This window comes from Coregonus clupeaformis, chromosome 30, assembly GCF_020615455.1.
Source record: "Coregonus clupeaformis isolate EN_2021a chromosome 30, ASM2061545v1, whole genome shotgun sequence".
NCBI lineage: Eukaryota > Metazoa > Chordata > Actinopteri > Salmoniformes > Salmonidae > Coregonus > Coregonus clupeaformis.
Genome location: NC_059221.1, coordinates 39,513,752 through 39,529,775, shown reverse-complemented (window position 1 = coordinate 39,529,775; position 16,024 = coordinate 39,513,752). Strand labels below are relative to the sequence as shown.

The following is a 16,024-nucleotide window of genomic DNA, read 5'->3' as shown; positions in this document are numbered from 1 at the left end:
ACAGTGTTGTGGATCTCCCCCAGGCCTCTATCCTCCTCTGTTACAGTGTTGTGGATCTCCCCCAGGCCTCTATCCTCTCTGTCACAGTGTTGTGGATCTCCCCCAGGCCTCTATCCTCTCTGTTACAGTGTTGTGGATCTCCCCCAGGCCTCCTTCCTCTCTGTCACAGTGTTGTGGATCTCCCCCAGGCCTCCTTCCTCTCTGTCACAGTATTGTGGTTCTCCCCCAGGCCTCTATCCTCTCTGTCACAGTGTTGTGGATCTCCCCCAGGCCTCTATCCTCTCTGTTACAGTGTTGTGGATCTCCCCCCAGGCCTCCCTTCCTCTCTGTCACAGTATTGTGGTTCTCCCCCAGGCCTCTATCCTCTCTGTCACAGTGTTGTGGTTCTCCCCCAGGCCTCTATCCTCTCTGTCACAGTGTTGTGGATCTCCCCCAGGCCTCTATCCTCTCTGTTACAGTGTTGTGGATCTCCCCCAGGCCTCTATCCTCTCTGTCACAGTGTTGTGGATCTCCCCCAGGCCTCTATCCTCTCTGTTACAGTGTTGTGGATCTCCCCCAGGCCTCTATCCTCTCTGTTACAGTGTTGTGGATCTCCCCCAGGCCTCTATCCTCTCTGTCACAGTGTTGTGGATCTCCCCCAGGCCTCTATCCTCTCTGTTACAGTGTTGTGGATCTCCCCCAGGCCTCCTTCCTCTCTGTCACAGTATTGTGGTTCTCCCCCAGGCCTCTATCCTCTCTGTTACAGTGTTGTGGTTCTCCCCCAGGCCTCTATCCTCTCTGTCACAGTGTTGTGGATCTCCCCCAGGCCTCTATCCTCTCTGTTACAGTGTTGTGGTTCTCCCCCAGGCCTCTATCCTCTCTGTCACAGTATTGTGGTTCTCCCCCAGGCTTCTATCCACTCTGTCACGGTGTTGTGGTTCTCTTCCTGGCCTGGTAAAGACCCAGGCTTCCCCTCTCATCTCCCCCTACAGACTTAATCACTCGGTGGCCGGGTCATACCATACAACACAGGTCTCTCTCTCTCTCTCTCTCTCTCTCTCTCTCTCTCTGTCTCTGTGATGGGTCATAACACACAGTCCATTACAGCTCTCACTCTCTATTAGCAGCTACCTATATTATCTATAGGACTAATGTCAACTGCAACACCACTAAGCAAGGGGCACCACCAAGTCTGCAACACCACTAAGCAAGGGGCACCACCAAGTCTGCAACACCACTAAGCAAGGGGCACCACCAAGTCTGCAACACCACTAAGCAAGGGGCACCACCAAGTCTGCAACACCACTAAGCAAGGGGCACCACCAAGTCTGCAACACCACTAAGCAAGGGGCACCACCAAGTCTGCAACACCACTAAGCAAGGGGCACCACCATGTCACGATCGTTTACGGACGAGAAGGACCAAGGCGCAGCGTGATATGCATTCATATTTATTTCACGACTAAACACACGACAAAACAACAAACGAAACGTGACGTCCAAGGTAGACAAATAACATACCTCACACGGAACAAGATCCCACAACTGACAGGTGTCAAAAGGCTGCCTAAGTATGGTCCCCAATCAGAGACAACGAGCAACAGCTGCCTCTGATTGGGAACCACACAGGCCAACATAGATCTACACATTCTAGATCTTAAACATAGAAATAAACCCAACACGAAATATACACATCCTGACTCAACAAATAAACGTCCCTTGAGTCAGGGCGTGACACACCAAGCAAGGGGCACCATGAAGACCAAGGAGCTCTCCAAACAGGTCAGGGACAAAGTTGTGGAGAAGTACAGATCACGGTGGTGTTATAAAAAAATATCAGAAACTTTGAACATCCCCACGGAGCACCATTAAATCCAATATTAAAAAATGGAAAGAATTTGGCACCACAACAAACCTGCCAAGAGAGGGCCGCCCACCAAAACTCACGGACCAGGCAAGGAGGGCATTAATCAAAGAGGCAACAAAGAGACCAAAGATAACCCTGACGGAGCTGCAAAGCTCCACAGCAGAGATTGGAGTATCTGTCCACAGGACCACTTTAAGCCGTACACTCCACAGAGCTGGGCTTTACGGAAGAGTGGGACGGAGGTTCACTTTTCAGCAGGACAATGCATATGCTCAGTCATGGTACTAATTTCAGTGCCGGGGTGGCAATTTTGTTTTCCTCAGGCTTAGGGGTGACTATGGTATCTACAACAGAGATTGTCATGGGTCTGGTTTAATTGGTCAAGGCGGATGTTTTTTTAATTACATTTTTTGAAACGTTTATGCTCCTAATGAGGGTACAGAGCGTATTGCTGTATTTGATCAAATAAAGGAAACCTTAAGCCAGTGTGACCAAGAGGGGTGTATGGTTTTAGGGGGGGGGGACTGGAACTGTACAGTGGATTTTACATTTTACTGTTGATCGCACTGCTGAAGAACCTCAACTGTGGTCAGCAATTTGTCTGTCTGTTCTATTAACTACTACGGGATCGGTGTCCCGTAAACGGGACGGTTGAGCTAACGTGAGCTAATGTGATTAGCATGACTGTTGTAAGTAACAGCAAACTTTCCAGGACATAGACATGTCTTATATGGGCAGAAAGCTTAAATTCCTGTTAATCTAACTGCACTGTCCAATTTACAGTAGCTATTACAGTGAAACAAGACCATGCTATTGTTTGAGGAGAGTGCACAACAACAAAAAAACGTATCACGGCAACTGGTTTGATATATTCACCTCTGAAGGTAAATAATGTACCTACATTCAGTAATCTTGCTCTGATTTGTCATCCTAAGGGTCCCAGAGAAAAAATGTTGCATAGTTTTGTTTGATAAAATCCATTTATATATTCAAATGTAGGAACTGGGTTCTACAGTTTGAACCCCTGCTGTCTCTGGCTCCACTCCCACCCACCCCGCCCGGCCATCTAGATGTGTGAAAGTTAGTGTATAAACTAATGATCCATCATGTATGACATTCCTGGGAGTGTGTAAACTTACATTTTGTATTACCATATCATTTTTGTATGTTCTCTATAGTTATGTACTTGAAAATGTATAAATTGACCAATTTGGCACATTTGGGCAGACTTGATACAAAATTGTCCAGTATTGCAATGCTTCACTGGATCAATCTGAAACTTTGCACATACACTGCTGAAATCTAAATTGCGCCTAAACTGCAATATTATATTGTGGCATTTCAAAGATGATGGAAAAAAACATTTTTTAAAACCAGATCTAATGTGTTATTTTCTCCTACATTAATTTCACATTTCTACAAACTTCAAAGTGTTTCCTTTCAAATGTTATCAAGAATATGCATATCCTTGCTTCAGGTCCTGAGCTACAGGCAGTTAGATTTGGGTGTGTCATTTTAGGCGAAAATGGAAAAAAAGGGTCCGATCCTTAAGAGGTTAACTGAGTTTGAGCTTTCTGGTGTGTGGAGAGTAAGAAATGCAAAAGTTAGGCAGTGCACATGGCTAAAAGTTAATGAAGGACATGTCAGTGCAGCAAGGTTAGACAGGTTGTATGTATCTGAGTACTACTGTGGTAGGGTTGTAAGGTGTGACATTACTCCTGTGGGGTTTTCTGATCCCCATATTGTTACTGTTGATATTCACTTGTCCACGAAGGTCATCACCTTATTGGTATTTTAATGTTAAGTTATTACATGACGCCATGTTTTGTGAAAAGTTGTTGTTGTTTTGGGAAAAATTGAGGGTTATTAAATTGAATTTTGAGTCCTTGAGACAATGGTGGGAGGTTGGGGAGGCCCAAATACGTGTGTTTTGTCAACAGTATACCGCTCTGTCTCGAATTGAAGTTAAAGAGACTATCAGGGCCCTTGAACAGGACATCAAATCTATTGAGTTGAAGTTGCTCACTCAGAATGACCCCGGACTAGTCATGAACTTACAGGACAAGAGACATGAACTGAGGTTGTTTTTACAGGAAAGAGTGAAGGGTGCCTTGATTAGGTCTCGCTTTGCTACCCTCAAGGATATGGATGCTCCTAGTGCTTTAAAAAAAACCTAGGGCAGTCGACATTGCAACGCAAACAGATGGTCTGCCTTCGTCTCCCTGATGGGAAGGTGACCATGGATGACTTTGAGATGCGCCAACATGCCGTGGATTTCTACTCTGCCCTCTATAAGGCGGAGGATTGTGATCCTCTATGTGCTGAACAGTTGTTACATGGACTTCCTCAATTGGGCTCTGAGCAGAGAGCTGCTTTGGACACTGACATTACTCTGCAGGAGCTGTCCACTGCAGTTATGCAGCTCTCATCAGGCCGAGCCCCTGGCATCGATGGTTTACCATCTGATTTCAATAAGCAATTTTGGGGGGAGTTTTATGAAATGGTGTGTGAATCTTTTCATGAGGGTTCTCTTCCTGTATTCTGTCAACGTGCTGTGCTTTCATTGTTGCCAAAAAAGGGGGATTTGGTTCTTTAAAAAAACTGCAGACCTTTTGCATTGCTGTGTGCAGAACATACAATTATATCTAAGTGTCTCTCAAACAGGATGAAATAATATCTGGGGGTGTTGGTCCACAAGGACCAGTCTTACTGTGTACCTGACCGTTCTATTGTTGATAACTTGTTTCTAATAAGAGATGTTTTAGACATTTGTAAACTGTCTGATGTGAATGTGAGTTTGCTTTCTTTGGATCAGGAGAAGGCTTTTGACCGTGTGGACCACCAGTACTTGTTTAAAACAATGAAAGCCTTTGGGGTTGGGGATGTTTTTTTGTCTTGGATGAGTTTACTGTATGCTGGGGCCTCATGTATGGTGAAGGTAGGGGGTGGTTTGAGCTGCCCCATCCCTGTCCATAGGGGTATTAGGCAAGGATGCCCAATTTCAGGACAGTTATATTGTCTGGCAATTGAACCAATGCTTTGTTTTTTAAGAGTGAGGCTTACTGGTTTCTCTGTGCCAGGGGTTATGAAGGGTCCCACGATAGCACTGTCTGTGTATGGCAGTTTTTATTACAGGGGGTGAGGATGTTAAGGTTCTCTCAAATGCTCTAAAGGTGTATGAGGGGGGCCTCCTCAGCAAGAGTTAATTGGGAAAATAGTGAATCGCTGTGGGCAGGTCAGCTTCAGATAGGGTCCGCTCCACGTTTACCAGGGGGGCTTCAGTGAGGCAGAGATAGGATGTTTTTTTTTCTAGGCTCCGATGTCTTTCAAAAAAAGAACTGGGAGGGTGTAATGGAGAAGGTGTGTGCCAGATTGCCTAGGTGGAAATGGGTGCTACTCCAGCTGTCTTAAAGGGAAGGGTGCTGGTAGCCAATAACCTAGCCACCTCTACCCTGTGGCACAGACTAATGATTTTACAGCCTGATACAAGAGCTTCAGAGGACCCTTGTCAATTTCTTCTGGTCTGGGCAACATTGGATTAAAGCTGCAGCCCTGTACCTGCCACTGCACGAGGGTGGGCAAGGCCTGGTGGACATTTCTTCTAGGATCATGGCTTTCCGGCTTCAAGCAGCCCAGAGACTGTTGTACAGTGATGGTTCTAGCTGGTTCGATACAGCCTACATATTGATGAGGAGAGCGGGCTGTTTGGGCTTAGACAAGCACCTTTTCCTCTTAAAGCTAGAGGGGGGTGATTTGTCTGGCCTGACTCCATTCTATGAGTCTGTTATGCAGGCTTGGAGAGGCTAGAGGGGGGTGGTTTGTCTGGCCTGACTCCATTCTATGAGTCTGTTATGCAGCTTGGAGAATTTTCGACATGTCCCGTAAGGCCGGCACGCCACAAGGGATGTGGCTTTTTGAAAACCCTATTTTTTATAACACTGTCATCCAGTCCCGTGCTATGGGTTCAGCCAGCCTACGTTCATGCCTGTTAGGTGTGGGGTGTACCAAGCTGGGGCCATCTGATGCGGAGCAGGAGTTGATCGTTGGAGGAGCTGGGAGTAAGAGCGGAGATCCGATCATCTCGCCTACTGAGGAAGGTCGTAGCTGAGGTCTGCGATTCCTTGCCAGTACTTTATCGGCAGTATGTGACTGATATTTCCAATTCTGATCGGTGGATGGATGGTCTGGATTATGTGTTCCCTGCGCTGAATGTTAGTGCTGCGGCAGGGGCATTAGAGGAGGAAGTGGGGATGCTACTTTCCTTCCATACCCCAGAGCTGGAGGAGTTCAAGGCGGTGGGAAAGAAGGCCATGTACATAATATGTGTAAAAGTGTCCCGTGGTCCTTCCCTGGAAGGGGTCAAATCGACGAGGTGGGCAGGTGTGTTTGGTCCAGGTGCCTCCCAAAAGGCTGTCTTTATATAAACTGCCTATTGATAAGAGGACAGCTGACCTCCAATGGAGGATAATACATGGAGCCATAGCCACGAACATGCATCTGGTACACCTGAATCCTACTGTTGGGGAGGGGTGTCCTTTCTGTGCTGAGTCTGAAACTCTGGCACATCTGTTTTTACAATGTCTCAGGTTGGTCGGGATGATTGACCTGATCACTAGTTGGTTCTCAGCTCTGGGAGAGGTTTTCTCTTCCCAACTGTTTATATTTGGGCCAAAGTACAGGTTTAGTCGAAGGGGTGTAGTTCTCTTACTTAATTTTGTGTCAGGGGCAGCTAAATTAGCAATTTGGAAGACACAAAAGAACAGTATTGGGGGACAGGGGTCTGTGGACGTGGTGGGCATGCTGGAGGGGATGTTGGCAGCGAGACTGAGGGTTGAGTTTGCCTATTACAAACTGGTAAATAACATTGGGCTGTTTATTAGCATATGGGGTATTCAGAGGTTGTTGTGTTTAGTTATAGTGGAGGAAGATTTAGTGTTGTGTTTTTCATTGACGTTTAACCATGTTTTTGTTTGTTTGAGTGTTTATTGTGTTGGGGGTTCCCAGACCCAATAAAGTTTTTTTTAAAACTCAAAATCTCTCTCTCTCTCTCTCTCTCTCTCTCTCTCAATTCAATTCAATTTCAATTTAAGGGCTTTATTGGCATGGGAAACGTGTGTTAACATTGCCAAAGCAAGTGAAGTAGATAGTAAACAAAAGTGAAATAAACAATAAATATTAACAGTAAACATTACACTCAGAAGTTTCAAAAGAATAAAGACATTTCAAATGTCATATTATGTATATATACAGTGTTGTAACAATGTGCAAATAGTTAAAGTACAAATGGGAAAATAAATAAACATAAATATGGGTTGTATTTACAATGGTGTTTGTTCTTCACTGGTTGCCCTTTTCTTGTGGCAACAGGTCACAAATCTTGCAGCTGTGATGGCACACTGTGGTTTTTCACCCAGTAGATAAGGGAGTTTATCAAAATTGGGTTTGTTTTCGAATTCTTTGTGGATCGCTGTAATCTGAGGGAAATATGTGTCTCTAATATGGTAATACACTTGGCAGGAGGTTAGGAAGTGCAGCTCAGTTTCCACCTCATTTTGTGGGCAGTGTGCACATAGCCTGTCTTCTCTTGAGAGCCAGGTCTGCCTACGGCGGCCTTTCTCAATAGCAAGGCTATGCTCACTGAGTCTGTACATAGTCAAAGCTTTCCTTAAGTTTGGGTCAGTCACAGTGGTCAGATATTCTGCCACTGTGTACTCTATGTTTAGGGCCAAATAGCATTCTAGTTTGCTCAGTTTTTTTGTTGATTCTTTCTAATGTGTCAAGTAATCATCCTTTTGTTTTCTCATGATTTGGTTGGGTCTAATTGTGTTTCTGTCCTGGGGCTCTGTGGGGTCTGTTTGTGTTTGTGAACAGAGCCCCAGGACCAACTTGCCTCCCGAGTGGCACAGTGGTCTAAGGCATTGCAGTGCTAGCTGTGCCACTAGAGATCCTGGTTCGAATCCAGGCTCTGTTCTAGCCGGCTGCGACTGGGTGACCCATGGGGCGGCGCACAATTGGCCCAGCGTCGTCCAGGGTAGGGGAGGGAATGGCCGGCGGGGATGTAGCTCAGTTGGTAGAGCATGGCGTTTGCAACGCCAGGGTTGTGGGTTCGATTCCCACTGGGGGTATGAAAAAATATATATATATATATGCACTAACTGTAAGTCGCTCTGGATAAGAGCGTCTGCTAAATGACTTAAATGTAGGTTATGGCTTTGTTATGGAAGGTTAGGGAATCGCTTCCTTTTAGGTGGTTGTAGAATTCAACGTCTCTTTTCTGGATTTTGATAATTAGCGAGTATCGGCCAAATTCTGCTCTGCATGCATTATTTGGCATTTGACGTTGTACCCAGAGGATATTTTTGCAGAATTCTGCATGCAGAGTCTTAATTTGGTGTTGTCCATTTTGTTAATTCTTGGTTGGTGAGCGGACCCCAGAACTCAGAACCATAAAGGGCAATGGGTTCTAAAACTGATTCAAGTATTTTGAGCCGGATCCTAATTGGTATGTCGAATTTTATGTTCCTTTTAATGGCGTAGAAGGCCCTTCTTGCCTTGTCTCTCAGATCGTTCACAGCTTTGTGGAAGTTACCTGTGGGGCTGATGTTTAGGCCGAGGTATGTATCGTTTTCTGTGTGCTCTAGGGCAACGGTGTCTAGATGGAGTTTGTATTCGTGGTCCTGGCAACTGGACCTTTTTTGGAACACCATTATTTTTGTCTTACTGAGATTTGCTGTCATGGCCCAGGTCTGACAGAATCTGTGCAGAAGATCTAGGTGCTGCTGTAGGCCCTCCTTGGTTGGGGACAGAAGCACCAGATCATCAGCAAACAGCAGACATTTGAATTCAGATTCTAGTAGGGTGAGGCCGGGTGCTGCAGACTGTTCTAGTGCCCTCGCCAATTCGTTGATATATATGTTGAAGAGGGTGGGGCTTAAGCTGCATCCCTGTCTCACCCCACAGCCCTGTGGAAAGAAATGTGTGTGTTTTTTGCCAATTTTAACCGCACACTTGTTGTTTGTGTACATACATTTTATAATGTCGTATGTTTTTCCCCCAACACCGCTTTCCATCAGTTTGTATAACAGACCCTCGTGCCAAATTTGGTCAAAAGCTTTTTTGAAATCAACAAAGCATGAGAAGACTTTGCCTTTGTTCTGGTTTGTTTCTTTGTCAATTAGGTTGTGCAGCGTGAATATGTGGTCTGTCGTACGGTAATTGTCTCTCTCCCTCCCCCTGTCAGTAGTTAATGTAACGTGGCAACGGTTTTAATGACCAGGGACCAGCCATAGACCCAGCCGTAGACTAGTATCCTTATATCCACTTCACTGTACAGTACCCTATTCCCTATATAGGGCACTTCTTTAGACCTGGGCCAATATGGATCTGGTCAAAAGTAGTGCACTATATAGGTAACAGGATGCCATCTGGGACGCAGACACTGTGCAGGGTTGTGGGAGAGCAGTCAAACCTAGGCCTGGCCCTCTAGCTCTGCACTGTGGCTTTCCATCTCCTTCTAATCCCTTACCTCATCCCCTTTGCTGCCCAGGTTGCTATTACCATAGCCAAACTCAGTGGGGTTCAGTGTGAACCAGGGAAAGTTATGCTAATGCTAGCATAATGTTGAGTAGATACTAGCGCTAATGCTAATATTGCAGTACAGTAATGTAGTGTACATCTCCTGACTGGGTAGCAGAGATGCTATGTCAGATTGTGCTTGCTATTCTCTTTCCTCCTACAAGGGCCTGTGGTCTATTTATTATGTTATTCTCTGTTTTATCTGTATGCCTTTGGATGAGTGCCCTCCCTCCCTCCCTCCCTCCCTCCCTCCCTCCCTCCATCCCTCCCTTCCTCCCTCCCTCCCTCCCTCCCTCCCTCTCCACTCACCTCGTACACATTGAACTGGCTCTGGCCCCGTGACAGGTCTCGGTAGCTGGTGGTGAATTCGCCGATGAAATCATGGCTGGAGGGTAAAGTACACAACAACAACAAAATGTCAGACTGTGTATATAGACAGTCCCTCTGGGGGTGTAGAAATACGATGGATGTGTTGTGTACTTGGCTCAACAGAGCAGGAATGAAGCTGCTGAAACATATAGCGGTGTTGTAGTAGTGAAACATATAACGGTGTTGTAGTAGTGAAACATATAGCGGTGTTGTAGTAGTGAAACATATAGCGGTGTTGTAGTAGTGAAACATATAGTGGTGTTGTAGTAGTGAAACATATAGCGGTGTTGTAGTAGTGAAACATATAGCGGTGTTGTAGTAGTGAAACATATAGCGGTGTTGTAGTAGTGAAACATATAACGGTGTTGTAGTAGTGAAACATATAACGGTGTTGTAGTAGTGAAACATATAGCGGTGTTGTAGTAGTGAAACATATAGCGGTGTTGTAGTAGTGAAACATATAACGGTGTTGTAGAAGTGAAACATATAACAGTGTTGTAGTAGTGAAACATATAACGGTGTTGTAGTAGTGAAACACATAAGTGTTTTAGTAGTGCTTTATCTTGTAAAACATGATGAGGAATATCCTAACTGTCACGGTTTACTAAGCCAGAACCCAGAAGCAGACCAGGACAAGGTAGGTTGAAACAAAGGTGAGTGTTTATTTAATAGATCCACGAGTGAGGCTGAATAATCCAGGGAACAGAGCGGGTGGCGTGGATGGGTTGTTGAGGGTGCAGTGGTAGGTCCAGTAATGGCTCGGCAGCCGCTGACCATCAGGCAGAGGTTGGGTGAAGGTTCCGGATGAGTGACTGCAGATGGAACAAAACGGAGGTAAGTACAAAACAAGCAAACAAGGTGCAAAACAACAAAACTAACGCTACATGCTCTAAGGCTGATCCACTGATAAACATACTGTTCATGGCTAACGATCCGGCAGGGAATGGATGTTAGGACAGAGCCTAAGAAGGGTGATGATCAGGACCAGGTGTGCAGATTGCTGATGGGATGCAGGTGCGGAAATCAAGAGAGCTCCCGCCTAGCAACGTTGCCCGGCAACCAGGCAGGGAGCGTTCCAGAACCCTCGGGAAACTGGAGATCCCGAGCAGAAAAACTAGTACCCAGACAGAAACCGACTCAGACTGCAGGGATCGTTACAGTACCCCCCTCCGACGAACGCCACCGGGCGGACTCCCCGGAGCGCCAGGATGGAGGCGGTAGAAGTCACGAATGAGGTCAGCATCTAGGATCTGTCGCCGCGGAATCCAACTCCTCTCTTCAGGACCATACCCCTCCCAGTCCACGAGATACTGGAAATCCCGGCCCCGCCGTCTGGAATCCATGATGCGTCGCACCGTGTAGGCAGGACCACCTCCGATCATCCGAGGAGGAGGAGGAGGAGGCGGAGGAGGCAACAGAGGACTGAGGAGAACAGGCTTGAGGCAGGAGACATGAAAGGTGGGATGGACTCTGAGCGTCCTCGGTAGTTTGAGTCGAACTGCCACCGGATTGATCACCTTCTCCACCACAAACGGACCAATGAACTTCGGTGACAACTTCCTAGACTCAGTCCGTAAAGGAAGATCCCGTGTGGCCAACCAGACCCTATCTCCGATGGTATAGGTGGGAGCGGGGATCCGGCGACGATTCGCCTGGAGCTGATACCGGTCCGAAACTCTAAGGAGTGCCTTTCTGGCCCGATGCCAGGTCCGGTGGCAACGACGAATATGGGCCTGAACAGAGGGCACTGAGAGCTCCTTCTCCTGAGAAGGGAACAAGGGAGGTTGGTAGCCATACAGGCACTGGAAGGGAGACATCCCAGTGGCAGATGTAGGGAGAGTATTGTGGGCATACTCAACCCAAGGCAACTGAGAGACCCAGGAGGTGGGGTTGGAGGAGACAAGGCAGCGTAGCGTGGATTCCATCTTCTGGTTGGCTCTCTCCGCCTGACCATTAGATTGGGGGTGAAAACCAGATGTGAGGCTGACTGTAGCTCCAATGGCCAAACAGAAGGACTTCCAGACAGCAGAGGTAAACTGAGGGCCACGGTCGGAAACGATATCACTGGGCAAACCGTGGACCCTGAAAACCTCCCCTAACCAGGATCTCGGACGTCTCCGAGGCAGAGGGAAGCTTGGCAATAGGCACAAAGTGGGCGAACTTGCTGAATCTGTCCACGATAGTCAGAACGACCGTGTTCCCCTCAGAAGCGGGCAACCCAGTGACAAAGTCCAGGGCCAGATGCGACCATGGTCGCCGGGAATAGGAAGGGGGTGAAGTAGTCCAGAGCTGGGCCGATTGGTACTCTTATTCTGCGCACACACTGGACAGGCAGCAACAAAACCCCGAGTATCCTCGGCCATGGCAGGCCACCAAAAACGTCTGCGAAGAAACGCCATCGTCCGAGCCACGCCAGGGTGACAAGCCATCTTGCTGGCGTGGGACCATTTGAGGACAGCAGGACGAACCGACTCAGGCACAAACAACCGACCGGGTGGACCGTTACCGGGACCGGGCTGCGTCCGAAGGGCCGCCATCACCTCCTCCTCAATCTTCCACATAACTGCTCCCACGACGCAGTTCCGGGGGAGAATTGTCTCGGTCTTGGACCCACTCTCTTCCGTCTTGGAGAACATCCGGGACAAGGCGTCCGCCTTGCCGTTCTTAGATCCAGGTCGGAACGTCAGGGAAAAATTGAATCGTCCGAAAAACAACGCCCACCTGGCCTGACGGGAGTTGAGACGTCTAGCCGATTGCACGTAAGCAAGATTCTTGTGGTCAGTCCAGACAATAAACGGTTGCTCCGCCCCCTCCAACCAGTGGCGCCACTCCTCCAAGGCAAGTTTCACCGCGAGAAGCTCCCGGTTACCCACATCGTAATTCCTCTCCGCAGGCGAAAGGCGACGAGAGTAGTAGGCGCAGGGATGGAGTTTACTGTCCGTGGAGCATTGCTGCGACAGGATGGCGCCAACTCCCACATCAGACGCGTCCACTTCAACGACGAACTGACGGGCCGTGTCCGGTTGAGAGAGAATCGGTGCGTTGGTGAATCGCCTCTTCAAATCCAGAAACGCTCGATCCGCCTCCGGATTCCACTTGAAGGTCCTGATACTGGAAGTCAAGGCAGTTAACGGAGCGGCCACACGGCTGTAATCCCGGTTGAATCTGCGGTAGAAATTCGCAAACCCCAAAAAATCTCTGGAGCTGCAATCTCGTACCGGGCTGGGCCCATTCCAGAACCGCTCTAACCTTCTCCTGGTCCATCCTAATCTCTCCCCTGGAGATGATGTACCCGAGAAAGGATGTCGTGTGGGCGTGAAACTCGCACTTCTCGGCCTTCACGAACAGGCGATTCTCCAACAATCGCTGCAGAACCTGCCGGACATGCTGGACGTGGTCGGGAAGGTTCCTTCGAGAAGATCAGAATGTCATCCAGGTAAACAAACACAAAGAGACCGATCATATCTCTCAGGACGTCGTTCACCATACTCTGGAATACCGCTGGAGCATTGGTCAGTCCAAACGGCATCACCTGATACTCGAAGTGACCCATCGGTGTATTGAAACCCGTCAACCACTCGTCCCCCTCTCTGATCCGGACCATGTGATACGCATTGCGTAGGTCTAGCTTGGTGAACACCGTAGCACCCTGTAAGGAGTCGAAGGCAGAACTCATCAAGGGCAGGGGGATACTTGTTCTTGACCGTGATGTCATTCAACCCCCGATAATCAATACACGGTCGAAGAGAGCCATCCTTCTTACCCACAAAGAAGAATCCTGCCCCCAGGGGTGATGACGAGGGACGAACGAGACCAGCAGCTAGGGACTCCTTGATGTAGGTCTCCAAAGCCTCACGTTCAGGTCGGGAGATACTGTATAACCTTCCCTTGGGGTAGACAGCTCCAGGGAACAGGTTGATGGCACAATCATATGGTCGGTGGGGAGGGAGTGACAGAGCCTTCTGCTTACTGAACACTTCCCCCAAATCGTGATATGTCTCGGGAACCAGGGACAAATCTGGGGGTTTAGCCTCAATCACCTGACTGGGAACCGAATGGGGACAGGCAGTCTTGAGACAGTTAGCATGACAATCAAGGCTCCAACTTCGTTACCTTGCCCGTCACCCAATCGAACGTGGGATTGTGTTCCTTCAGCCAGGGGTATCCAAGGACCAGAGGAACATGGGAAGACGGCAGAATGAAGAATGAAATCATCTCCGAATGATTCCCCGACAACAGCATCTTAACCGGTTCAGTCCTCATTGTGATACGTGCCAGACTACTGCCGTTCAGAGTGGTCGCTTCAATGGCTTCCGGCAATTGCTCCTTGGAAAGCCCCAGCTGTTCCACCAACTCGGCATCAAGAAAGCTTCCATCGGCACCTGAATCGATAAAAGCGTTAATCGCTAAGCTCTGATTCCTGTTCATAAGGGTAGCCGGGAAACGGGGTCTGACAGAGGTATTGAGAGGTCGAAACTGGCTCGCTAAAAGTCCTCCCAACTTTAGCGAGCCGCGCAGTTTGACGACCGCCGGGGAACAGGTGGCGAGGTAATGTCCCGAACCACCACAGTAGAGGCAACAGTTAGTCCTACGTCTGAGTTGGCGTTCCTCCTTGGTTAACCCGTGCCGCCCTACTTGCATTGGTTCAGAATCGGGAGACAGGACCTCTCCACTAATCCTGTGTGGTGGACGATGATCGACGTATTCTGGTCCAATCCCCGACCCGACTGGAACCTGAGAAGCTGATCGATTGGACGGAACCCATTGCTTCTCCCTCCTTCGCTCTCGGACTCGATTATCCACCCGAATAGACAAGGCTACCAAGCTGTCCAGGTCACTAGGCTCCGGATAGGAGATCAACTCATCCTTGAGCTGCTCCGACAGACCCTGGTAAAAGGCCGCTTGCAGAGACTCCTCATTCCACCCACTCTCCACAGCCAACGTCTTGAACTCGATCACGAAGTCGGCCACGCTACGAGTTCCTTGGCGAAGCGAAAACAGGCGCCTAGCTGCGTCCCTCCCTCGGACGGAATGGTCGAAGAGCTTCCTCATCTCGGCCGTGAACCCCTGGTATGAAGCCATGCAGGGGTCTTGTCGTTCCCAAACGGCTGAAGCCCACTCCAGCGCTCGACCACGCAGCAACTCAATCACAAAGGCTATCCTAGCCTTGTCTGTGGCATAAGAGTAGGGCTGTAGATCGAACACTAACCCACACTGCATAAGGAAAGAACGGCATCTTCCCAGCTCCCCCTCATATTTATCCGGCGTCGGAACCTTGGGCTCACGGAAGGACACAGCTCCAGAAGCGGCAGGCGAGATGGGTGAAACCGGTAGTGGATCCTCCACCGGAAACTTGCGCTGGTTCTGGACCTCCGTCAGACCGGTAGAAAGGTTCCGAACTGCCAACGCGATCTCCTGTAGCTCCGTGCTATGATGGCCCAACATCTTCTCCTGATGGGTAATGGCATGGCGAACAGAGTCCAGGTCCGCTGGGTTCATTACTGGCCGGATCGTTCTGTCACGGTTTACTAAGCCAGAACCCAGAAGCAGACCAGGACAAGGTAGGTTGAAACAAAGGTGAGTGTTTATTTAATAGATCCACGAGTGAGGCTGAATAATCCAGGGAACAGAGCGGGTGGCGTGGATGGGTTGTTGAGGGTGCAGTGGTAGGTCCAGTAATGGCTCGGCAGCCGCCCGACCATCAGGCAGAGGTTGGGTGAAGGTTCCGGATGAGTGACTGCAGATGGAACAAAACGGAGGTAAGTACAAAACAAGCAAACAAGGTGCAAAACAACAAAACTAACGCTACATGCTCTAAGGCTGATCCACTGATAAACATACTGTTCATGGCTAACGATCCGGCAGGGAATGGATGTTAGGACAGAGCCTAAGAAGGGTGATGATCAGGACCAGGTGTGCAGATTGCTGATGGGATGCAGGTGCGGAAATCAAGAGAGCTCCCGCCTAGCAACGTTGCCCGGCAACCAGGCAGGGAGCGTTCCAGAACCCTCGGGAAACTGGAGATCCCGAGCAGAAAAACTAGTACCCAGACAGAAACCGACTCAGACTGCAGGGATCGTTACACTAACACAAATGATACTTCTGCCATACATGCATAAATAATTTCCCGTCTGGAAACGAATCAAGTGGAAACATTATTGTGTGTATGTGCGTGTGCTGTTGCATGTCTGTGTGTGTCGCCTCCTTACCTGCCATCTCTGTCCCAGTCGTACAC

At 48.6% G+C, this 16,024-nt stretch overlaps 1 protein-coding gene across 2 annotated transcripts in view; it reads right to left on the bottom strand.

Moving 5' to 3' along the window:
* The window catches only part of LOC121546109 (copine-5-like), a 189,608-nt gene that overhangs the window by 66,781 nt on the left and 106,803 nt on the right, over nt 1-16,024 (bottom strand). For both annotated transcript variants that reach the window (XM_041857133.2, XM_041857134.2), the window contains 2 exons: nt 15,999-16,024; nt 9,730-9,805 (listed from right to left, as the gene is read on the bottom strand). The exon at nt 15,999-16,024 is cut by the window's right edge and continues 16 nt beyond it. In XM_041857133.2, the coding sequence (XP_041713067.1) occupies nt 9,730-9,805; nt 15,999-16,024 (102 nt within the window). The remainder of the gene's footprint in view (nt 1-9,729; nt 9,806-15,998) is intronic.